Consider the following 26256-nt stretch of genomic DNA (forward strand, 5'->3'; position numbering starts at 1 on the left):
TAATTATTCAGAAGAATAATTATTATTATTTTATATCATAACTTCCTATGTTTGTTTAATTTCATTTTCTGTGTTTTGTGCTATAATTTTCTTCCAAAGGAAAATTTAAATTGTCAGCCTTGGTACTTAATCTTCATGTTTCTAAACACTAAGTAGGTTTGTACTCACTTAGTTCCTTGATGCTATAATGTTTGATGTACTGTCTTTAATAAAAACCCACATATTAATATTTAAAAGTAAGCAGCTTTCTTTTGTGTCATTATCAATATTTCTTTTGTCTTCCCAAATACTGACATTCATCTTTTTCTCCTGCACCCTTTTGTTTCCACAGGTCATTGGGCAGTTGTAAGAGAAGGTCTTACAAACCCCTGGATCCCTGATAACTGGTCATGGGGTGGAGTAGCATCAAGTCACTGTCCAGTTTTAGCTGAATTTTACCTCGAGAGGGACTGGAATAGAAAGGATCTAACTCGAAATGGAGGTGGAGTGATAGTGGAATGCACTGATGTGGATTCTAAACATGAGCGGTGATGAAAAAGATGAAAGCTACTTTTTTCTTTCCCCAAAAGATGGTTAGAAGATAGCTTCGCTCAAGGCCTGACATTGAACAAGAACTGCTGTGTATTTTGTTTTCATTTAAAAATGAATAAGCTTCTGCTTTTAACATCTCTCTTTCCTATTCCCACTTCTGACCCTTTTGTGGGTGTTTTAGGATATCCCATTGCCACTGTGTGGATTGTGACTTACGGAGATATGGAGGCTTCTGTGGCTGGATATACCTGGATAACTGCAAATAAAATTCAGTTTTTAATAGTGTTTGTTCACAATCTTCTTTCTTCTACTTCTAATAAAATACTATAATTGAACCTAATAGCTCATGGAAGAGCAGACGTGGCCAACCAGTTTTTAATACATTCTGTTATCTACTTGAGATACTTCAGCAATAGAAAAGAAAACTTTAGTGCTATTGGCATATACTACCCAACTTGTACTTTACTGTAGCCAGTAGTCTTGACCTAGAGATAAGTCATGAGCTACATCATTTGAAGTAAAAAAAAAAACCACTAAAATTCATTGAAAAGCTGATCACTCTACAATTAAGATTATGTTAGCTTTATCTGGTGCCTTCTAGATTGCTTAATTAAAAATATAAATAAATAATTAATAATTAAAACTCCCTAAGTCCCAACTAGCATGACTATTAGAACCTATTTATTCCTAGAACCTATCAAATGAAATCTAAACAGCCTTTAGCCAGTTCTGTCCATAAGGGCATGCCTGATTTATATTTCATTCATTTAAATAGTATACGTTCATTAACTATTATAGTTTGAAAGTATATGCAGAAACAGTTCTTATAAGGTATCAAAAGGTGGTACATGAAGAGGAATCAATTATATATAATACAATGGTTTCTCCCAACTTTCAGATACAGTAGGAATATAGTTCTCAGAATTCCTGCTCTTGAACAAACGGGGAATTGAATCTCCTAAAACACGAATGCTGGAATACAGCATTACCTTCATTTGCCTGTAAACCACATTGCAAAGTTTATAGAATTACCTCATAAAGCAATAGTTTTTTCCAAATAAACATTCTAGAAACAAGCACAAACCTTTTCTAAGAATTCTGCACATTCTTCACAATGTCATTTGATGTTGAATTCTCAGGTAGTATGTATGGAAAAAATTATGTGAACATAACAAAGGATGCTGAAATCAGGTTGAAATGACCCAATGTAATTTCTGTTCTTAAATTATTATCCCCTATAAAGAAAAATAATCTGTTGCTCCATTCATTAGATTGTGAAGCTTTAGCCAGGGAAATCCCCCCCGTCTAATAACTAAATGGAAATTGGAGGGAAGTGATAAACAATCTTTTGTGTTTGTGTTTCATGTTTACTCCACTTTTATCAAATGCATTATCTAGCAAAGATAATGTTGGAGAATATTTCAATCCAATTTCTTGCTATTCCTTTTATTGAACTTGGGTTCAGGAGGGCATAATTGGATTTGTACTCTGAATTCTGTTGGTTCAACCTTTGCTTTTTTGGATGTATCTCCAGATTCTATACAAGTAAAATTACTATTCTGAATCTATTTTTTTTTAAATCTGGAATTTGTACAACTTGTACATGAGTATGTATGTATTGTAATCTAAAATAACTGAGGAAAACAGATTGGGAAAATTGCTTTGTATTGCAGCCAAATAGTTGGTTGACTTGGTATAACTTCTTAAAGCATGCTTAAAGCCAAACATATAGAATGTTTCATAATCACTCATCCGATAATATAAGGGTACTATTTAAATTGTGATAAATTGGTAAAAGAATTGCACTTGTTAGTTCAAATACATTTATCTAGCAATATCTTATTTCAGATGATATATATAACCATAATGAGACTGTCTGGGGAGAGACATACTTTATTTTATTACTTCTTTTACTGTTTCATTACAACTGCTTAACAGGTTTGTCACAATTTTAAAAATCCAGAAAAACTTTACAAAACCACCATTATAAATTAAAAATGTTTTATAAAAAGAGAAAAAAAAACCACTATTAAAATGAATTGATAGGGTGGTCCTTCTGATGGAAAAATGAGTTGACTATCAAATTACCGATATATTCTAAGGTAGAACAACATGTAAATTGCACCAGATTTTTTTAAAGCATTCTTTATGGATGATCATGTTCAAATATTATTCATATATCACAATTTTTCCATATTCCTATGAAAATGACATTTGGCAGGGCAGAATGACAAATGCCTTGCTAACAATAATTTGAACATGGTAACATAGCATGTAAAATTAGAACATTCAGTATGTGAAATCTATAATCTGCATGTTTGAATCCACTCTTCAAGAATATAAGAAAATACTGCTTTCAGTATGTAAAACCTAGTTACAGATTTTGAATGATCATGCTGGCCAATAAAAATATTATTGCTGCTAAATACTTTTGCTTGAGAAAAGGGAATAAAGATAAAAGTAAGTTATTTTTGTTAAAACACCAAATTCCGTGAAAGTTATTGTGAAATTCTACAGCTACATTCTAAGATTGGATTTAGGTTTTAGATAAGAGATAAATAGAACATCATGCCAGTATTGTCTTTCTCCTGTTTCATGACAAGACTTGTTGGTCAATTCAACCAAGAATGATTCCTTTCATTTGTGTGCTCAAGTCATCATTCTTTGTAAAGATTTGTTACTTTATTCTCCCTAATATCCTGGATTATGTCTTCCCCTAGCCTAGACCTATTTTTATGCACTACAGTTGCAATGGATTTAATGGGATAGATTTAGGACAGGTAAGAAATAAATGCAGGAACACAATGATCCTTAACTGTATTAACAGGCTGTATTACGACAATTTGAATGATAGCATGCAGTTACAATACTCTGTTCTGAAATAATATAAGGCACACAGTCTATGCTACCAAAACAATGAATACTGAAGCAATACATATAATGAACATTTAGACTTTATTCAAGATAAGCTGTTGTTTAACTGGGATAATAAAGTATTATGATGAACTATCAATTTAATTGAATTTTGTTCTAAACCAGAGATCCTTAAAATCAACAGTAGTCTCTTCATTGAATTCACACAGTTCAGAAATCAATGTTGATGGATCCAACATAAATAAGATTCTAATAACAGGATATATTAATTTGCATCAAATTCAATGCATATTCTTGATCTTTGTACCATCTGTCTTAGATTGTCATTATATTGAAGAATATTTTCACAATTCTATTATGATGAATTATTTTTCCAATCTTCTTGTATATAAGGTTTTTATTCAAAATATGTAATTTTGCATCAATAGGCTGTCATTGAATTAAATAATACCAAGATATGTGGAAGGATTTGTAAAACCTACTCTAAAATGGGTATAGAGCTCTACATCCCATACTTTGTGCTAAATGTATATGTGCCAAAAACAAAAGTATCAATGTCTTAAAAAGAGAAAAACAAAAACTGGTGTCCAGCCTAAACTTTTCAAATAGGCTTCTGTGCTTTTGCAGTCATACATAAACAAATTAAAGATTTTTGTTTAGTGTACAAACCCATTTGCACTGTATATTAATCCAACAAAACATCTCATAAGCATTACACTAACTATTTTTATAACTATATCTAACAAACAGAAAGAATTTTTTACATATCAATATATTTCAGTATGGGTCTGAATAGAGGATAAAAAAAATAGAATTCCAAGTTTTATTTCTTTCCAATTTCCTCTTGTAAATTTATTTATACATGATCAAAAATAAAGAGGAAAATAATGTCATTTCCTTAAATTAAATTTCATGAAATATGAAAACATAAAGACAAGTCAGTGAAATGTTCTTAGTAAACTAATAAATATGAAAGGAGATCTTCCTTCCCTACCCTTTCACGTAATTTCCATTAGTGAATTACAATGAGACAAACTGACATCAAATGGATTATACACTGTAAATGCAAAATCCGCAAGAGCATACATCCATAGTCATGAGAGATAGCTATGTTTCTAGTGTTTTTCAAGCATTCAGTGGTATCCTTGCAATTCTAATGGTTAAAGCACAGACTTGATCCTTTTGATATAGCAGAAGACAATTATCTAAATAAATTGAAAGAAGCTAAGCCCCAAAATATTAAATAGTATACTCTAGAAAGACAATTCAAAAGCCAGTAAAATCTGAAAAAGCTCTATTGACAAATCTATACAATAATTTCTTAAAAGATAATGCCTGTGTTACAGCTACAATTTAATCTGTTTGGTTTACATATAGCCTCATACTTAAAACGGCCAGACTGGATTTTTCTTTCTTTCTTTGAAAGACAATTGAGTTTCAGATTTGTAGCTAGAGTTTTTCAGTCTTAAAAAACAGAAGCAGGTCCAAAAAATATGAGTTTTGCCAGGGATCAAAAATAAGTTCAGTTAATCCACTCTATGAGTTATATCAGAGCTGAAACATAAGAGTGACTCATGTGAAACAGAGATAGGCTGGTTTAGGGTACAAGAGCTTGGAGTTCAGTGTCAGATAGCTCATTGACTTCCATGATCTTTTCTAGATGTTCCATGTACCGAGAATAGTCTTGCAAAAAATGTGGCACCCTCATATTTTCAGTCATTCCTAAATCCTTCAGACGATCCAAATCCTCATATGAAACCTAGGCATTAGGAGAAAAAATAATTTCAGGCTTACTTCATTTCAAACATCTTTAGCTGTACCCCACCTGGTACTTCAGCATGAAACCAAAAGTGGAAGCTAATCCCTTTAACAAAAATAAAATGCAATGACGGAAAAACCAGCAGATGGCAGCACCTGGTTGACCAGGTCTGGTCTTTGAAGCTAAGTGGTACTGAATCTTATTAGTACTTAAAACTGAGGCTACTTGTATAATTCTGTCAAAAAAGCGTGCATATGTATACATGTACGTCCAGAAAGTCAATGGGAAAGAAGCTCAACTCAAAGAATATTGTATTTTAATCCCATTTAACATAGACATGATAGAATGAAATACTGTCCTATTTTTTAGGGGGAAAACCATCTATCATTTTTTCAGTAGACATAAACCCATTTGTGGAGGTTACAAAACATTACTATACCAGTATTTTGAAAGCAAATTTATCTATGTCACAGCTATTTCTGGAGCAAGTAAAATTGGGACTCCAGAATCAGTCACTTGCAAAGACAACTTCCTCTTCCAACAATCAAAGTCCTTGGATCAGCAGACCTCTTCTGGACTTAGAGGTTGGAGGAAGAGGATATTTCTTCTGTTTTAGTAGCTTTTACAAGTTGTCTCTTCTAGCTCCTCAAACAGTTCTAAACCTAAGAAAGGAGAAATAGAAGGTATCCCATTCTGTATTCTCCTGAAATAAAGAGGGATGGTTTCATGTAAAGTAATTTTATATTTTCAACTATTTTAAGCACTACAACCATAAATTAACTCAGGGATATCACAAACAACTGGAAAAGATTCAGATCAACTGTCAGCATTAATATAAACACCACTAAAAAGTAACCATAAAGTCACTTTTCAGAAAAACAGTAAAAATAAAGGTAGTCCTCGACTTACGGCCACAACTGAGTCTAAAATTTCCATTGCTAAGCAACACAGTTGTTAATTGAGCTTTGCCCCATTTTATGACCTTTCTTGGCACAATTGTTCGGTGAATCACTGCAGTTGTTAAGTTAGTAACAGGGTGGCTTCCCCATCAATTTGCTTGTCACATGACACCTTGTCATAAGGTGATCACATGACCCTGGAACACTGCAACTATCATAAATACATGCCAGTTGCCCAGTAACTGAATTTTGATCAACTGACCACAGGGGATGCCATAATGGTCGTAACTGTGAAAAATGGTCATAAGTCATTTTTTCAGTGCCATTGTAACTTTGAAAGGTCACTAAATGAATGGTTGTAAGCTGAGGACTACCTGTAAGTATTATCTGTAAAAGCTTTACTAAAAAGCCTGGGAGTTGTGTAAAAGAACCTGGTTGCTGTAGTCTCTAGCTGTGAGACCATGTTTCTGAGATTGGGCTCATGGAATCAGCTGGGATTGTTGCTCTCATACTGATCTCCCGGGTGCATAGCAATGTCCCTGTCTAAACTGCTAGAAATTGTCTCAGTCTTGTCAGCGGAGTTCCACAAACTTATAATTCTGGGTGACCGCAATGTGCCTTTCTTGGTGTTTGGCTTGAGAAGTGGCTCAGGATTTCATTGGCTTTAGTTCATGGACTCAGAACAGTGAATATCTAATATTCTTATTGCAACAATGTCAACATGTGACATAACACTATTCTGTCATCATAGTCAGATCATGCCCTGATATCCCTGAGACTTCTTACCCCACTTCTCTCTGCAGGGAGACTGAGTGGTCCGCCCCCCGGAGACCAAAGGTGTGCTAGAAGGAACTGGGGGATATCCGTTAAAGATTTGCTTCATGGCCCTGCCAAACCTTTAGTAACAGTCTGGACCAAAAGGCCGCTGAGACTTTGGACAGGATAGCGCTTATGTGACCTCTCATGACCCTTTGCACCCATCACAGCCCATGGTTCATGGAGGGACTGGGGGTTCTGAAAAGCTTAAGAACCATCTAGAGCGACACTGGAGGAAAGCAAAGGATAACTCTGACTGGACATATCTTAGAGCTGCTATTATTAGGCCTATCTTGTAGCAATAAAAGAGAGAAACAAAACTATTTCTCCACTCTTATTAAATCTGCAGTGTTGCCCATCAACCTTGTTCCAGATTACTCAGTTCCTCCTAGGCAGGGGTGCTCGGGCAATCATCTTCAGGGCAATCATGTTCAGAACAATTTGTTGAACACCTGTTGGATAAAATTGCTCAGATACATTCCCAGTTAGAACCTTTTTGTGGTGCTATTCCTTATAAGAAACCTAGTGAGACATATTGCCCAGTAATTTGGGAACAGTTTGACCCTGTTGGAACTAAGAAAGTGGACAGGATCTTCTTGCCATTTGTCAATTAGATTCTTGCCCTTCCTGGAGGTTGAAAGTCTCCAGAACAGTGATCATCAGGTGGGTTCTTGCAGTGATAAAGGATCTTTTAAAGAGGCCCTGGTTTATCCACCCCTTAGAAACCATCACTTGACCCCACCTGCCTGGACAACTTTCATGCTGTCTCCCATCTTCCCTTTATGAAAGGTGGTGGAAAAGGTGGTGGAAAAGGAGCTTGGCAGCTCTAGGGGCTCCTGGATGAAACAGATTTCCTGGACTCTTTTTACTCAGAATTCAGATCCAGCTATGAGACAGAGATAGCCTTCGTCGCACTCATAGACAATCTCAGGCAGGAGTTGGATGGGGGTAGTACAACCATTCTTGCTCTCCTTAACCTCTCAGTGACCATGGTATCCTGTAGGCTGATTACACAAATTGAGGCTGGGTGGCACAGTTTTGTGCTGGTTCAGCTCTTTCCTCCAAGATAGGTCTCAATCAGTGTTAATAGGGAATGAAAGATCCAGCTCCTGACTGCTCACTTGTGTCCTGCAGAGTTCAATACTCTTCTCCATTCTTGTTTACATCTACATGAAGCCATTGGATGAGATCGTCCATCATCATGAGTTGAGATATCTCAATATGCTGATGATACTCAGCTCTACATTTCTACACATGGTGACCCAAGGGATACTGTCTCTGCTCTCTCATGATTCCTGGAGGCTGTAGGGACCTGGATGGGGAACCAACAGACTTGACTGAATCCTAGCAAGACTGAGTAGCTTTGGGTGCCTGGAGACTCAGGATCCAGGTTTTTGTCATTGTTAGTTCTGGATGAAATAAGGCGAGCTTTTGCATAGCTCTGGTTTATGCAACCAGCTATGACTTTTCCTGGATCATGAGTCCTTTCACTCAGTTACTCAAGTCACAGTCATCTCTCATCTGGATTACTGCTATGCGCTCTATGTGGAGCTACCCTTGAAACCCATTCAGAAGCTTCAAATGATACAAAGTGCAGCAGCAAAAGTAGTCTTTGCTGCCCTTAGAATAGCCTATATTACACCTGTGCTATGTGAAGTTCAATGGCTACCGGTCTGCTTTCAAGTGCAGTTCAGGGTATTGGTTATGACCTTCAAAGCTCTAAATCAGTGGTTCTTAACGTGGGCGATATTGCCCCCCAGGGGGCGATTTTGTTTTTCAGGGGGGTGATGGAACTAAAAGGGGCGATGCGGGGGCGAAGGAACTAAAAGGGGGCGATATGGGGGCGATGGAGCGAGAGGTTTTGGGGACACTTTTGAGACTTTTTCGTACAGTGAATGGCTGTATATCTGTAGTACAAAAACATCAGATCGCTCGCTATTAGTGGACTGAATTGTGTTTTCAAATATTCCTCCAACTAGCTTCAGTACAGAACGTCGTACATATGTGAATACGCATCGCTGATCTTCATGCGCATTGCGCAGCAGCCTCTACCCATACAGTGGCGCGCCATTAGCCAGAGTATGGGAGATATGGGAAAAAGACTGGAAATAAATTATTTGCATCGATATGTTCTGATGACAATTTTAAAGAAAACAAAAAAAAGTGTTTGCATAAATTGAAGAATTATTTCCTATGTTGTGATTGAGAGGTTATGTTGGGGGAGGGGGGTGATGACAACTTCCTCATTGGCTCAAGGGGGCGATTTGTTCAAAAAGGTTAAGAACCACTGCTCTAAATCATATAGGTCCAGGTTACCTGATGTGTTGTCCGACTGGGACAAACCCATACTATTCATGCCAGCAGAGAGGGCTTACTATGGATCCAGTCGATCAAAGAACTCCACTATCCGGATCCAGAAGAAGAGCCTTTTTTGTTGCAGTTGCCCATCCTTTGAAACATCTGAGCCTCTAGTAAAATTTGTCCCCACCTTTCTATTCTTCCACAGTAGCCTGATAACCTGGTTCTCCTGTTTGGCCTGGGGACCATATAAGGGAGTTCCTTGCTGGAGGTGGCTGCTGATTGATGGCAGACTCCCCCTCCCCCTCCTTGCTCTCTCCACACATATTTTTGTTATCGTATTGATGTATTTCTACTGTTTACTTTTTATTGTTTATTTTAATATTCTATTATTTTATTTCTGTTTTGTTTACATTTCATTTCTGTTTATTTTTTTACACTCTTTTTATTGTTGTCAACTGCCTAGAACACCCCTCAATGAGATGGGTGACAAATGAATTTAATAATGAATGACTAAATGAATGAATGAATGAACAAATAAATAAAAGCAAGAGGAGTGGGAGAATATGGTATTAGTAAATGGAATATTTGCCATTTATTTACAAGAATATTAAGACCCCAGACTTTTTCACTTGCATGACAAAACAAGTCATTAAAATTCTTCAGATGAGCCTTGAACAAATTCAGCATCTCCCAATTCATGAAATCAAAATATCTATCATATTTTCAACATGTTCACTAATCTTCTGACTATTTGATACTTGTTGCTGTTGTTTACATGTCAGCTTTTAGTCTTAAATAGTATATTTGTGCTAGAAACAGACAAACCATATTTAGATTGATATTTTCTTATCCAGGCATTTACTCACCTTTCCTAGAGCTGTCAATAAGTAGAAATCAATAGAATGTCGGTATCTCAGAAGTCGTAGGATGCCATCCAAGTAGACCTGATCTTTACTAAAGCACCCTAAAAGAATCAGAAATGGTGGAGACTTTAACTTTTAAAACTTTTAAAAATATAAAATATTTACTACAGCAGCATTAAATGATAATTTGAATGGCTAATTTTTAAAATAAAAATAAAATGAAAATGTCATACGTACTTACTTGGAAATAAATTTCTTTGAAGTAGTTGGATTTATAACTTTAATACAAAGAATTGTGCTAGAAGACTGCAATCTCAAACATTCTCAACATTCAGTCCCATTGAACTTAGTGACTAAACAACATATAGAATCCAGATGCATATTAAAAGATTAATACTTCAATCCATACCCTACCTAAGAGATTTAGTTATAACCGAAGTACATCATACAAAAGGAACTAAGATTAAAGTTTAATTCCTAAAATCTGCTTCTGTAAGACAAAAAACTATTACACCAAGTAGTAACAGTTTGCAATAGGATATCTTGTGATTATTCACTTCCATAAAGATTTACAATCAGGATACTAATACTTTTAAATCCATGCATTTAATCATAAACAAGATTTAACAATGAGAGGAGAATTCCCTGGGATAACACTACAATCATGAAGTTGAAGAAAGTCATTTATGATTGTGAAGATCAAAAATCTACATAGAATTTTCTTCGCATAGTCACTACTAAACTTTATTCTTAATAACTGCAACTACTTATTGTACTGCCTTGTTCCCCAGAAAGATGCCTTTTACTGGTAAAGGATGTTTTCAGGACTAAGAGGTACACTTCTCTCTTGCTGTTATCCCCCATAAGTCCCAATTTCAAACAAAATCTGTAGGTGGTAGATAAAAGAAAGCTTACCTGGTTGTGAAGTATCAGTCCAACCCCTCTTGGCTCGAACGCAATAATCCCACCTAGTATTGGGATCAGTGACAAACCTCCCAATGTCCTGAAAGAGGTCTCTGAAAGACATTTGGCTGGCTTGGTAGACAGTATAATACAGGAGGGCGGCCCGCCACAGGAAAGGATCTTTTCGAAAGAGAACACTGTGAATACTGGCCAGGCCTTCCTCAGTGGGGTTGATGGGTTTTAACCCATGCTTCCGGCGCCCGCTCCAGTTGTTCCATAATTGGCTATTGTTGTTAATGCCCCTAAGATAATGAGTTCCTGTAAGAATGCACCAACATATATATATATGCAATATCAAAATGATTACTGAAAATCAAGGCAGAAATTGAATCAGTCCAAACTTAAAACTGTAATGGGTAAAATCTGGTTCATACTCTGTGCCTTTCTTTTGGCCGTCTATCACTCTTACTCTATTTTTTTGATCACAACTTACTACTTTCTAGCACAGTCCTTCTTTGAAAGGAGGCTATCATTGTCCTTTTTGAGAGGGGAGCTTGTCTCTTCCCTAAGCAAAACAGGAAATCCTTTAAGGTTTTTACTTCAGATTTTGATTACAATAAACAACTGGATGGTCAAAGGTACCCTAATATTGACTTAATGACAATGATCCTTCTACCAAACCAGCAGGATCTGGCCTGCCTTGCTTTGTCTAGTCGAAATTGAACAGAATTAGGTGTGATACTGGAAGAAGTGCCTTTGCCCTGTATCAGTGGAGATGGAAAGAGTGTTGCAATTGTGGTGCTCATATGCAAACTATTGTGCATAATTGCCTATGCAAGGTTGCCTATGGAGTGCATTCTGCGGTTCCCTAGATCTGCATGAAGCAATGCCAGAGGCAATTGCCTGCACAGCTAAATTGGACATCCAGTTATGAGGCCACTGCCATACCCCCATAGAAGTTTTATATATACAGGTAGTCCTCGACTTACGTTTAGTGACCATTACAATGGCATTGAAAAAAGTAACTTATAATTTATAATGTACAACTATTGCAGCATCCCCATGGTCACATGATCAAAATTTGGATGTTTGGCAACTGACTTATATTTATGACAGTTGCAGTGTCCTGGGGTCATGTAATCACCCTTTATGACCTTCTGTCCAGCAAGGTCAATGGGGAAGCCAGATTCATTTAACAGCCATGTTCCTAACTTAAAAGCTGCAGTGATTCGCTTAACAACTGTGGCAAGAAAAATCATAAAATGGAGCAAATTCAATTAGCAACAGAATGTTTGGGCTCAATTGTGGTCATAAGTCAAAGACCATCCGTAATTATGTGGACTGTTAACTTCTGTCATACGCTAAATAATAATTGACTTAATAGATTAAAAAGATAACAAAAACATGATTTTATGGAACAAAGCAAACAGACTTAACAATTTTTTAAAAATATCTTTATTTTTATATGTACTCACTAAAAATATTACAGGTTAATAACCAATCGTTCAGAGACTATTCAACCTTGCAATAGTGCTGAACAGATGGTACATACAATTGATCCTCACAATATCCCCAGGGTCACATGATCAAAATCTGGATGTTCAGAGCCCACCTCACAATTACAATGTCATAGCATCTTGTGATAATGTGGTGTTCATTTGCCATCTTCTTTGCCAACTTCTGACAAGCAAAGTCAATGGGAAAGCTGGCAGGTGACCACATGACATCCCCACATAATGACCTTTAATGATTCATTTAACAAAGCAACCAGGACTGCCAGAACTGTCATCACTAAGCAGAATGATCAATTGCCATTGTAAATTGAGCACTACCCATGCTATGCTTCATTGGTGGATTAAAAAGCTCTCTATGCACATGTCAAGAAGCTGAAAACTGCTATATACATGCTGTGCACATGTCCATGTGACCCTGGAATTTTTTTTCTACTGCTGTTACTTAAGGAATCCTCCCATTAAAGTTTAGGCAACTCTTACGGCAGTGCTTGTAGGAGATGACCAGGCTGAGCCTGAAGGTGGGATCAAATGCATCATCCATCTGAAGGCCCTACACTCCTGAAAGAGACCTAAGCCGTCCCCTTGAAATCCATTGACTCTTATCTGTTGCCAATTTGCTTTGACAGTTAATAGAGCACATTCTTGTGTATAGGTTGCATTGAATAAACTTGCAGTGCTTTTAAACTCTATCCTAGCTGACAGTGCTACTTTTTTAAGGGGGAGGCAGAAACCTGAAAAAAAACTCAAGCTATTTCAGTGATGAACAGAAAGGTGCTGCACTCACATGAGGTCCAAAATAATTTTTCTGAATCCTTTTTACGTGAATTTTAATTTTCTTCCTGCTCCATCAACAATGGACTATTGCAATCACAAAGCTGCTTTTTTTTTCTGCCAGAGAGACAGAATTCTTCAATGGCCACCAGCCACTAAAGGGACTGCTCAGAATAATAACAAACTATTTGACTCTGAATCAAATGCATCAAGCAGCTTGCCCCTGAAATTCCAATTTATTTTAGCACAAATAGTGTTTTGTTACATTTAATGGGTTACAAACATTTTAAAAAAGTATTCCAATATTTTTGCAAAAGCCTGTTGCCAGCCCATATTTGCAGAAGCAATCCAAATATTGTATATATGAAGTAGCATACAGGATTTGTGTTTGCATATGAACAGATAGAGGACATGTCCCTAATTTTCCCTTTGACTGCTAATTTTATTTATTGTTATTCTGTTGTTATTATTTGTATGAATAATTCAAGGTGATAAGCATACATAATATTACTTCCTCTTCCTATTTTCCCCACAATAGCCCCTGTGAAGTATGCTGGGTTGAGAGAGAGTGATGGGCCAAACTCAGCAGCCAACCTGCTTTTATGCCTAAGGTGGGACTAGAACTCAGTCTCTCAGTTTCTAACCTGTTATCTTAACCACTAGACTAAGCTGCTATTCCCCTTAGCCATTTTCTCAAAGTTGGAGTACTTTGGGTTGGGGAAAACTCAACCAGAATAATTATTACATACCTATTTCATGCCTGAGCATCCCTTCTAACCAATGTTCCCTTGCAGTGGAAATATTGATGGTAAGAGTTGGACGGCCATTCACCACAGTCATTGAGGCCCGAGAAAGCAAGTCTTCAGAAAGGTGAACCACAATCTGAGGAAGAAAAACAAGCCATAGAAGATAAAACTATATTGGTATTCATATTTTTCATTCAACAACGTACTCCTTTTCTATAAAACGTTATTTTATTGCTTTCACTTTCAGTTGTGGATAACAGTTCAATTTTCTTTTTATTTTGTAGAGTTATATGCTTGCCCAGTGGTTAAAATGCAGTATTGCAGGCAAAATCTGCCCAAAGCCTAGAGTTTGATCCTGATAGGGCTCAGGGTTGACTCATCCTCCCTTCCTTCTGAGACCAGTAAAATGAATACCCAGAAATAATGCTTCTATATTAGAAACTGCCCAGAGAGTGCTGTAAAGCACTATGGGTCAATATATCAGTCTAAGTGCTACTGTTATACGTCTTTCAAAAACTCAAGGCAGCATTCATAGCATTTTGTCCTCCATTTCTTTTATCTATTTCTGCCTCTAAACTAAAATATGACTTAAACAACAATGGATGCATTCATACAAGAATTAATAGCTTATTCTACAAAATAACTGGTAGTTCTTGCATCATATGGCTATCATTCTTTAGACAATTGGTTACCATTAATTAATTATGTATGTATGTCACCTGTAGGAATGATGGGTACCATAAAACTACAATTAGGAATGCTGGATAAACTATAACTCTCTATTTCAAAGAAATGCTGCAAACAAATCAACCTCGCCCAGGCAGCCTTCTTTTGCCATGTATTTTCGGACATGATTCCAGATGCGACTCCTAGGCAACAGGCTTCCTCCAGTGGACTGTTCAAAATTTTCATAACTTCCATATTTTTGCAAAGTGAGTTCCATAATTCTGATAGCCTGTGACAAAAATATAGCAGACATAAATGTTAAATATGCTAAATGTTCTAATGGATTACTGTGTCTGCTCTTGGGAATTACGTGTATCACAAAAGCAGGCTGTCTATGTAGAGATTTCTTCTCTGATGAACATGAACAGGACCGATGCTTTTAAGTTCCACATCAAGATTAAATATATGAATTTTTTTCTTGTATTTCCAATTTAGGGCTAGTGTTGGAGAAACATTGATACTCAGTCTAGTTTAAGGAGCCAAAAAGCAGTTTCATGATTCTTATTGACCCTTAATATTATCCTGTCTTTGCAATGTCTCTCTAGCCATTTGTGGTGGTAACCAGAAGCACTATTCCTTGGGTAGTTACAATAGTGACATGGAAAGCAAGGCACCGGAGTTATCTTTTCAAAATCTCTTTTCAAAAATTTCTATGCTGATCTGACAGCAACATGTCTGAATATACAATTAATATTGTTCAAAAACTGTTCCAATAATTTTAACAACGATTCTCCGTTCTCCTTGCACAACCTATAAATAGTAAGGCAAATCTATTTATATGTATCCCTGCATATATGATTGTCCCATTTATTTCAAAAAAAGTGGGCAACTCTATTGTAAAAAGACATGGAGAATAGCCCTCTCTTACTAAAGGGAATGCAGCTGCTGTTGTGGCATGACAGATGACATACTGTATATCAAAAGTTCCATATCCACATTATATCCATGTCTATGAGGAGTTCCTCTCACATCTACAAATGTTGGCATGTAAGCCCATTAAATGTTTGATGCTAAAAGGAAAATATATTTCCTGCTATGAAGGAAGTTCCATTGTATTTTGTAACAAGTGGCATAAATAATTCAGAATAATATGCTCCAGTTTCCAAAGCAAACTTCTAGAATACTGATAGCTATTTATAATGCTCATTACTTATTCCACATATATATATGATTTCTGTTGAACAATCATTTCATTTAAGCAAACTGTTCCCTTTAATATTTTATCTTCTGATCTAATTGTTCACTGTGCTTTGATATTTTTCAGAGGGAACAAAGGACAAGAAGATACCATGAGATTAAAAAAACAAAAGATCAGTATCAGCAATCTAATATCTTTTGGTTTCTAATGATATTAAATTGTAACAAGCACTGATGATGTTACCTAGTTTGGGTAATGAAACATCCTCAAAAGCAAGAAAAAATATTTAAACCTGTCCTATCCCAATGTATCCCATGAACTCATATATCTAGGGTTAGAAGGCTTGATTATAAAAATGGTACATGTGCAGGAGGAGCTGAACTTTTTCCCTGTTTAACATACTACTAAGCTCCTTAGTTTGCCTTTCCTAGAACTATTATTTTTTCAAAATCCAAGGGGTGGAAAAAGGCTGTGTAATCTATTCAGTGCATTAAATCTAGACCTGTATCATCCTCAAGAGATGGTGGATTAGCCCTGCTTGTAAAAACACAAAAAGTAGGAAGAAGTAGGGTTTTTTTTCATTTTACAATGGATTAAAAATGAATAAACTCTGTCCTAATATGCAAAAGGTCAAGATGGTGGTCTTGATGATGTGACTGTATAACGCACATGTGCATTGCACTGCTGACTGCAACTCACTCCTGTCCTTGAGTGTGAGAAATCTTCCCTTCTCCCATGGAAGCCTAAGCAAAAGCTATGGGTATCTGCAAGGTTACATTAAACATCCTGTCATAAATTATGTAACCATCCATTTGCATGATGATCCATGTGTTATTGCTTTGATGATGACCCATGTGTTATTGCTTTGAGGTCACCACTGCTTGTTACAGAGGCCATTGTCAACAGAGGTTCTGCTTCAACTTTCACTTCTTAAAATGGAAAATCGTACGAGTGCTCTACGTTCTGGCATCCTGCTTTTCAAAAACTCTTTTTTAATCAGACTAACCCCTTTCTAATCTATAGATCTAAAGAAAAAATAAGAGGTATGGGGAAAGTAGAAAAACTGAATCAAAAAGAATGATGCATGAGAAATAGGTATAGCAAAAGTATCTTTACCTGTTTAAGAAATAAGCTGGATGCTTGGCTGTACTTTTCAAGTACACTGGGCAGGGCAGAACTTGCATATTCAAACTGTGGGTTAGAGGTAAAATCTGATTTGAAAAACTTGATCTTCTCCCTTTCTACATTGGAAGGCTTGATTGCAGTGAGGATACAAAACTTTCGACCAGTGGCATCTCCATCTTTTAAGCAGCTTTTAGATGTCTGCAACTGTTTGGGCTTTCCTAGGCTAAAGGTAAAATGTCTTTTACATTTGTTCTTGGGTGGAGTTGACAATCCTATGCTGTTCCCTGTTACTGAAATACTTTGTGCTAATTTAATCCCATTGCGGAGTGAGCTGGGAATAAAATAGGAGTGTCTTTTGAAACAGCACCACCCATTTGGGGGTATGAACAGTGGTGTCTTAACTTTGTGGCGTTCATTACTACGTGAGCCATGAGTGGATTTGGTGGGCTTCCGGAGTCTTTTGTGGTGGGCTGATGAATGTTTCTGACGCTTTTTTTCCTCTTTGCTCTGCAGCAAAACATTGTAGCTGCTTGTCCCTGTGGTAAAGTTGTCCTTCAGGATGCAGGACTTAACACTTCTGGTTTCATTCATGCAAAGGAATTTCTGTTCTTCAGGCTTCAAGATGGACTTCTTGGAAAGTTCTTGCTCTGGCCAGTGAAGCTTTTCTGAATAAAAAATAAAAAATCTAGTTCAATCAAAAAGGTTTTTCTAGATTTTAACATGTAATGTGAATGCAGGCATAGAAATATATAAAAGAGGTTTTAATACTAGCATGTAGACATCTCTGAGAAATTTGGATTATAGCAATTCCACATACAATTATTAATGTTAGTGCAGCAAAAATAAGTACATAGGCTGAATTTGCCCTTTCTAAAATTTCCCTATCTTTTAAAAATATAGATCTGGAAACTAAAGTTTCCTATTTAAGTGCATGAACTGTAAAACAGGAAAACCAACCTGCCTACTGCACTAAACAATTATTTAAAAACATTCATTTGCTCCGTCATTTAAAAAACTAATATGGAAAATAAAGACAGCAAAGTCAAATGTGTGCTATGTCTTGATGTCACATGAACATATGAAAGTGACATATTGTAATGGCATGATGCACATTTTATCATTTTGACAAAAATGTCAGATTCTGCAGATTTCTCTAGCAACAGGGTTTCTCAGTCTCAACCATTTTAAGATTCTAGGAATTTCAGTCCATGTATCTTAAAGTTGTTGATCTTGAGAAACACTGCTCTAGCAGTGCTTTCTCAAAAATTCTATTGACAAGATAAAGCTTTCCCATTCTTCCAAAATTCAACTAGAATGGCCATTAAATCTCCTTTAAATAGATACCAATTTCTTTCCCCATGTTTGAATGGAAAAGAAAACATGCTAACAAAAAGTTACTTTTAGGGCAGATTTTCAATTCTAAAAGTTCTAAAAACAATGCCCATTTTTCTGCACTGCACTGCAAGTTCAAACTCTGCCTGTAATAGGGAGATGAAGAGGGTTTTCCACACTTAAGATCATTTCAGCATGTGTCACCTGATCAAAATTCAGATGCTTGGCAACTGGCATGTATTTATGATGGTTGAAGTGCTGGGGGTCCTGTGATCACTTGTTGTGACCTTCTGATGGACAAAGTCAATGAATGGGAAAGCCAGATTCACTTAACAACCGTGTTACTAACTTAACAACTGCATCGATTCACCTAACAACTATGGCAAGAAAGGTCATAAATGGTGTAAAACTCACTTAACTGTCTTGCTTAGAAAGAAAAATTTTGGTTGTAAGTCAAGGACTACTTGTATGGGTCTACTTAGTGGTACTCCAGCTCTATTGTTCTTCCTCTGAATCATCCTTGTTTTGTTCATTGTTAAAATTCAACATAATTCAAATTCATAATATCTCAGCACAAGAATCAATGCTGTTTAGTAAAATATATTCATAATTATAACATATGGTATCACAAGACATTTTTCATTCTATAACAAAAGAATGGCTGAAATCACACATAAGCCAAGTAGTAACATGGTGATCTACTCGTATAAATGCCATACTTTACTCAATATTAAAAACAAGCAATAATTTATCATATTATGCAAATCTAATCAATTATTTAATTTCTTGGTTTTAGCTATTGAATTGATTTATTACTATAACCAGAAATTATAACACATTAAAGCAAAATGTAAAAAACACCAATAGATTAAAATTATTACAACTCTGAACATCTATCAAGCACTAATATGACTACAAAATTGTATAAAAGAAACATAAAACTAACATCTAATCAAAGGTATTGGATTTTAACTCTAATTAAAAAAAACACGTTGAAAAAGGCCTTGATAATTAATATAAGGGAACATATACCCTTTAAAGAGAACAGAAGGGAAAATCATCTGACCTGTATCTTAAGAGTGTCATAGCTGGAGTTCAGAAACAGGAGCATGAGAAAAGGCTGATACAGATGCAATGCCAAATCAGAATTTATGGTATAAAAATAATCACAATCAGCCAACATAGAGCTCAGAACAGTAAACAAAACATGTTTACTGTGAAAATAAATCCCAATAAAGCCATTGCTACTTATTACTGAATAATGAGCTTAAAATTACAAATATATATTATCAGAAACTTTCATAAAACATAATAGAACTTCACAAAATTATAAGATTAGATGAAGTATTAATCCAATTGATCATTAATTTACCCAATCTCTTGAACCTCTCTTGTTGGTGTCTACACTAATATTTTTCAATCTCTATGCTACACAATTTTGTTCTTCCATATTTGTTAATATAAAAATGTAGCACTTCTGCTAACTCTTCTCCTTTAAATGTTTATTTTATCTGTACCTTATTCTTTCCTATTTGATAGCTGATCAATTGCCCATCATGCCTCTTTTTCTGTAGAGTGGATTCATGAACAAATTCTCTTTGCAAATATTTGTTTTCTTCTATAATCATATTTATAAAAGGTTTCCAAGAGTCTTTCTATCTTCTTTTAACCTTACATTACTCTGATCACTTCCATGACTACTCTCAAATATTCCTGCCTTAGCAATAATTTCCCTCTGATTTCTCTGATAGTCTTAAAAATAATTCATTTTCCTCTTACAGTTCCCTATTAGGTGATATTCTTGATTTAAATTAAATCTTATCCTTACTTACCAATTGTTGGAAATTAGCACTTTGTCTCTATATATCCTGGTTACCCAAAGCTTTCATCCTCCTTCTTTGATTATCAAGAAAGCTTTTTCTGAAAGCCACTAATAGCTTTCTCATCTTTAACATTCTGTGAATATTTTTGTTTTGATTTTCTTAATGTCTTCTTGCTCTTTCCACAACACTTGGATTATGCACCTAGCATTTAATGTAGTTTCTTACTATACCATTCCTCAGTGTTGTAGGATTACATTTAAAGTAAGTAAATATCAGTTGCTTATACAAACATCGATACTCCCTTACACATTAATTCTAATAGTTACAGCCAATCAACACTAAATAATAATAATAATAATGATGATGATGATGATGATGATGATGATGTTGGAAGGGACCTTGGAGGTCTTCTATTCCAACCCCGTTCAGGCAAGAAACCCTATACCATTTCAGACAAATGGTTATCCAGTCTCTTCTTTAAAACTTACACTGTTGGAGCATTCACAACTTCTGGAGACAAGTTGTTCCACTGGTTAATTGTTCTAACTGTCAGGAAATTTCTCCTTAGTTCTAAGTTGCTTCTCTCTTTGATTAGTTTCCATCCATTGCTTCTTGTCCTGCCTTCAGATGCTTTGGAGAATAGCTTGACTCCCTCTTCTTTATGGCAACTCCTGAGATATTGGAACACTGCTATCATGTCATCCCTTGTCCTTCTCTTCTTTAAACTAGACATACCCAATTCCAGCAACCGTTCCTTATATGTTTTAGCCTCCAGTCCCCTAATCATCTTTGTTGCTCTTCTCTGTACTCTTTCTAGAGTCTCAACATCTTTTTTACATCGTGGTGACCAAAACTGAATGCAGTATTCCAAGTGTGGCCTTACCAAGGCATTGTAAAGTGGTATTAACACTTCACATAATCTTGATTCTATCCCTCTGTTAATGCAGCCTAGCACTATGTTGGCTTTTTTTGGCAGCTGCAGCCACTGCTGGCTCAAATTTAAGTGATTGTCCCCTAGGACTCTGAGACCCCTGTCAGTTACTACTATTGAGCAATGTACCACCTATACTGTACCTGTGCATTTGAGTTTTCTTGCTAAATGTAGAACCTTACTTTTTTCCCCATTGAATTTCATTTTGTTAGATAGTGCCCAATGTTCAAGTATACCAAGATCCTTCTGTATCTTAAGCCTATCTTCTGGAGTGTTGGCTATTCCTGCCAGCTTGGTGTCTTCTGCAAATTTGATGACTTCCCCTTTTATCCCCGCATCCAAATCATTGATGAAGATGATGGGCCCAGAACAGAGCCCTGGGACACCCCACTACACACTTCCCTCCGTGTAGATGCAATTCCATTGAGGACCACACACTGAGTACAGCCAGTCAGCCAGCTATTATTATTATTATTATTATTATTATTATTATTATTATTATTATTATTATTATTATTATTATTATTATTATTATTATTTATTGAATTTATATCCCGCCCTTCTCCTTGCGGACTCAGGGCGGCTGACAATCAGTTAAAAAATACACCAATAACAATTACAAAATTAAAATTAGTTAAAAAGAAATATTTAAATGTTGTCTAATTAAAATATAATTTAAAACCCCTCTAAAAATTGCCCTAGGCCAGTCCCGCTTGTTGGAATAGCCATGTCTTGAGGGCGCGGCGGAAGAAAGGGAGATCAGGGATCACCCTGATCTCTGGGGGCAGCTCATTCCAGAGGGTGGGAGCTCCCACAGAGAAGGCCCTCCCCCTTGGGGTCGCCAGCCGGCACTGTCTGGCCGACGGCACCCTGAGGAGACCCACCCTGTGGGAGCGTACTGGCCGATGGGAGGTAATCTGTGGCAGAAGGCGGTCTCGAAGCTATGAATCCTTTTGGTGGTGAGGCTGTCTAACCCACATTTTTCTATCTTATCAAGTAGTAGGTTGTGGACTACTTTATCAAATGCCTTACTGAGGTCCAAGTAAATTATATTCACAGCATTCCTCTGGTCCACTAATTTTGTCACCAAAGAATGCAATAACATTTGCCTGGCGTGATCTGTTTTTGACAGACCCATGTTGGCTTTTGGTAATGACTTTGTTTGCCTCTATTTGCCCCGCTGATTCGTTGCTTGATTATACTTTCCAGAATCTTCCCAGGTATTGTGGTCAAGCCAATAGGTCTGTAGTTTCCTGGATCCATCCCCCCCCCTTTTTTGTTGAAGATGGGAACTACATCAGCTCTTTTCTAGTCCTCTGGTAGTTCCCCAGTGCTCCAGGATCTTTGAAAGATATAGTTCAGTGGTTCCGAGATCGCATCTGCCAATTCCTTCAGAACTTTAGGGTGTCATCTATCTGGTCCTGGTGATCGGAACTCGTCTAGAGTAGACAGGTGCTCATTTACCATTTTCTTGCCTATCTTAACTTATGTTTCTAATCTATTTTTATGATACTGTTTTTAATAGGTTGGACTGTTTTTTCCCTTTGCGTAAAGATGGATGCAAAAAAACAAGTTAAGTAGTTCTGCTTTCTCCCTGTTGTTTGTCACCTTCTTGCCACTTTCTCCCACTAATGGACCGATCATTTCCTTAACTTTTTTCTTGTTTTTTACATGTTGAAAGAAGTTTTTTGTTGTTGTTATTTTTGACTTTTGTCACAAGCCTTGGTTCATTTTGAGCCTTAGCTTTCCTCACTTCATCTTTGCAGGCTCAGGCTATTTGCTGATATTTTGCCTTAGTTATGGTGCCCCTCTTTCCACTTTTTATATTTGTCCTTTTTGTCTTTCAATTTATCAGAGAGTTTTTTATGCAGCCATGCTGGTTTCTTTTGAGAGCTGTTATTTTTTTCTTCGTTGGTATTGTGCTAGACTGGGCTTTTATAATTTCACTTTTCAAATTTTCCCAAGTTTCTTGAGTTGTTTTCCCCTTGAGGATTCTTATCCATGGAATCCTTCCCAAGCTCCCCAAGTTTATTGAAATTATCTCTTAAAGTCTAGGACTCTTGTTTGGCTATGTTCTATTGCTTGTGCTTCCATAATGTTGAATTCCAATATTGCATGATCATTCTCCCCCAAGGCTCCTGTGACTTCAACACCTTCTATCATTTTACCTATGTTAATGAGAATTAAATCCAATATCGCTGATCCCCTAGTTCAGTGGTTCTCAACCTTTTTAATGCCGCGACCCCAACCGGTCGTAAGTCGAGGACTACACTGGTTGTAAGTCGAGGACTAAACCAGTCGTAAGTTGAGGACTACCCAACCGGTCGTAAGTCGAGGACTTTCCCTGCCCGGGAGCGCCGCACATGCGTGGTTCCGCCCCCTGCGCCGGCCGAGGCATAGCTGGCAAGCGGCAGAGACGGAACAGGCCAACCACCAGCTGGCCCAGCCCAAGGGAGGTAAGGCACCTGCCGGAAAAGGGGGAAAAATGGCGGACAGGGTTGCTTGGCGACCCCCATGAAATGGTCGATCGACCCCAAATGGGGTCCCGACCCACAGGTTGAGAACCACTGCCCTAGTTCCCTTCTCTACTTTTTGTCTGCTAGGTTGTCAGGAATCTGTTTGATCTTCTACTTGGTACAGAGTTTGTCTCCCAGTTGATGTCAGGGTAATTAAAGTCACCCATTGCTATTGTGATGTGCTTCCTACATACTTTAGTTAATTAACTGACTAGCAAAAAGTTCATTTATTTGCTCTGATTGGTTGGGTGGCCAATAGTATGGCAATGTCATTTTTCCCCCTTTTATATTGATCCAAATGCATTCAAGACAGTTTTCATCATTGTTGTTCTATTTCTGTAGAGATGTAGTTATTTCTTATATAGAGAGCAACTTCACCTCTTTTATTTGGTCTGTTTCTTTTAAATGATTTAAATTTCTCTGGCTGTGTGTTCCATTTGTGGGTTTCATCCCATCAAGTTTCTGTAATGGCAACAATAACATATCTGCCCTCATTTACCTGAACTTCTAATTCACCCTTTTTATTGCTCATACTCTGTGCATTGGTGAATAGACATTTGAGTCCTTTATGACTGATCCTGTGTTTACTTTCTATATAACCTGTGTGGTGCCTGAGTTCCCCTATTTCCTTAGCACCTGTTTGATTAGTGCACTTGTTGTGGCACTCACTATTAAAAGCTATAAAAATTTTATTATGTCCTTTTTTGTATCATTACAATTCCATTCCCTTTTATAGTCTCATGCCCTGTTTAATATAATATAATATAAATAATATAATTTAACCACTTCAGTTCAGGTACATCTAGTAATTTTCTTAAAAAATCCAATTTATACTCATTTCAACTCTGAAATTTTATGTTTTCCTTGGTTTGTGATTGCCACACTCTGCTGAGGTAGAAAAACTGAATAGATTCAGTGATTCTGAAAGCAACATTGATGGGTATAATAACTTTTGGTGGGATGCTGATGAAACCAAAATGGGAAGAAATTTAAGAGTAATTCATAACAAGAGCAAAGGGAATCTGCAGGCCAGTCCATCTAAAACAGCAAAAAAAAAAAAAATCAAATCTGAAAGAAGGCATTGTACAGGTTTGTGCTTTATAGCCAATAAATATTTGGACAGTTAGATGCCAGCTGATGGAATCTCTCTCCTCAAGATGGCTTCTTTGAAGTATCTGAGGGACAATGTGACCAGACCAAAAGCACAAGGAAGTCTGTTCACTGATAGTGCTAGCATTCCTTGTTTTACAAGAACAGCTGCAACTGGAACATTTGCAATATTACTGAATTTAAATATATACTGTAGATTCCATAATAGGAGAGGGAGAGGAAGAGGGAGAGTTCTTGCAACTCATGTGACCTGCTCAAAGAGGCTTCCTCAAGTGAGTAATTTAATACAGGAATGAGTTGAGAACTCCCCAAAATTTCATCTCTTGAAATCCTATCCTACTCAGAGCAAGTTATTCTCCTTCTATACACAAGAGAAAATAAAACAATCTGGCAGCAAAGGAAATGTCTTTCTCAGGACAAAAAGGAAGGGAATTGATCTGACTTAGAGTTACCACAGCAGCATTGTAAACATCCAGGCAGGCATTAGATGACAGCAAACAGATATATAATACTCCAATTCTTTGATGGCATCTTGTAGCCTGGATGTGTGCAGGCCAGAACTGGTAGCCCTAACATGGTTGCAAAAAACTTAAACCATATAGAGCATGGCTATTAATTTACCTGTTTGTATATAAGGAGGAAAGGAAATCATCTTTCCATGAATCTTTCATCATAGTAGATCTCAGAGTTTTTCTGTCTATGCAAAGAGAAAAGGATCCCCTTTTTTCTGTATAGACAGATCAATGTTTGTTTATATAGATTTACGTGTTTCTCTCTCTCTCTGTGTGTGTGTGTGTGTGTGTGTGTGAGAGAGAGAGAGAGAGAGACCAAACTGTGTCTGATTATGGTAATGCTCTCTCTGTAATTATGTTCTATATGCAAAAAAATCCCATACTAATCTTGAAAATAATAAAGTAATTTACTTAAAACACATTACTCCATTAGGTAATTATGTGAAAAAACAATTCCCAGTTGAGAATAAATTATGTGCTTTTGTTAATCATTACTGTGCAGACTTGATATATTTTCAATTAAATCAAGCCCATATTACTCTACTCAACGGAGTTCATGGGACTGATCTAATTGCTCTCTGTTGGATTTAAATTCTTCTCAGAAATGACACATTGCTAAAACTGAACTTAAAACGATCTATTTGAAGCGGATCTATTTGAAATCAATGGGACAAGTGGTAAGGATTAATTTGCGCCCTATTTCAATAGGTTTTCTTGGATTGCAGTAACTGATGCTGGATCCAACCCTCTTTCTTCCCGTCGTTTTATTACTATAAGGATCTGACGGATGAGGAAACAAAGACTGTGCGGCATTATTACTCACCAGTGACTCGAATAGACTCAAGCATCCTTTAGCACGTGAGGTGTAGATTACAAAGGGATCTCGCCTCCTCACTTTTTACCAGGGTACTATTCTAAAATTTCGGGGGCAGTTCCAAGGGGACAGTTGGATAGAACGAACACGGGGAACTAGGGACACAAGTTCCTGGGCTTCTGTCAAAATTGTAGCCCTGGAACAAGGCGCTGAACAGCGGCGACAGCAATTCGAAAGGCCGCTTCCCTTCCT

At 36.8% G+C, this 26256-nt stretch overlaps 2 protein-coding genes across 4 annotated transcripts in view; one reads left to right on the forward strand and one right to left on the reverse strand.

The window, feature by feature from the left end:
- EEPD1 (endonuclease/exonuclease/phosphatase family domain containing 1) overlaps positions 1-813 on the forward strand; it is a 38728-nt gene extending 37915 nt beyond the window's left edge. For all 3 annotated transcript variants that reach the window (XM_015811764.1, XM_015811763.1, XM_015811765.1), the window contains one exon: positions 332-813. In XM_015811764.1, coding sequence (XP_015667250.1) covers positions 332-531 — 200 coding nt within the window. In that variant the 3' untranslated portion in view covers positions 532-813. The remainder of the gene's footprint in view (positions 1-331) is intronic.
- A 2654-nt stretch (positions 814-3467) lies between these two features.
- On the reverse strand, positions 3468-26256 carry KIAA0895 (KIAA0895 ortholog). The gene is made up of 7 exons (XM_015811766.1): positions 26014-26256; positions 16958-17631; positions 14789-14932; positions 13981-14113; positions 10959-11264; positions 10047-10144; positions 3468-5164 (listed from the first exon to the last, which is right to left on the reverse strand). Exons 1-7 carry the CDS (start codon positions 26036-26038, stop codon positions 5003-5005), a joined length of 1542 nt encoding a protein of 513 aa, XP_015667252.1. The 5' UTR covers positions 26039-26256; the 3' UTR covers positions 3468-5002.

Source organism: Protobothrops mucrosquamatus, unplaced genomic scaffold, assembly GCF_001527695.2.
Source record: "Protobothrops mucrosquamatus isolate PMUCROS unplaced genomic scaffold, P.Mucros_1.0 scaffold48, whole genome shotgun sequence".
Taxonomy (NCBI): Eukaryota; Metazoa; Chordata; class Lepidosauria; order Squamata; family Viperidae; genus Protobothrops; species Protobothrops mucrosquamatus.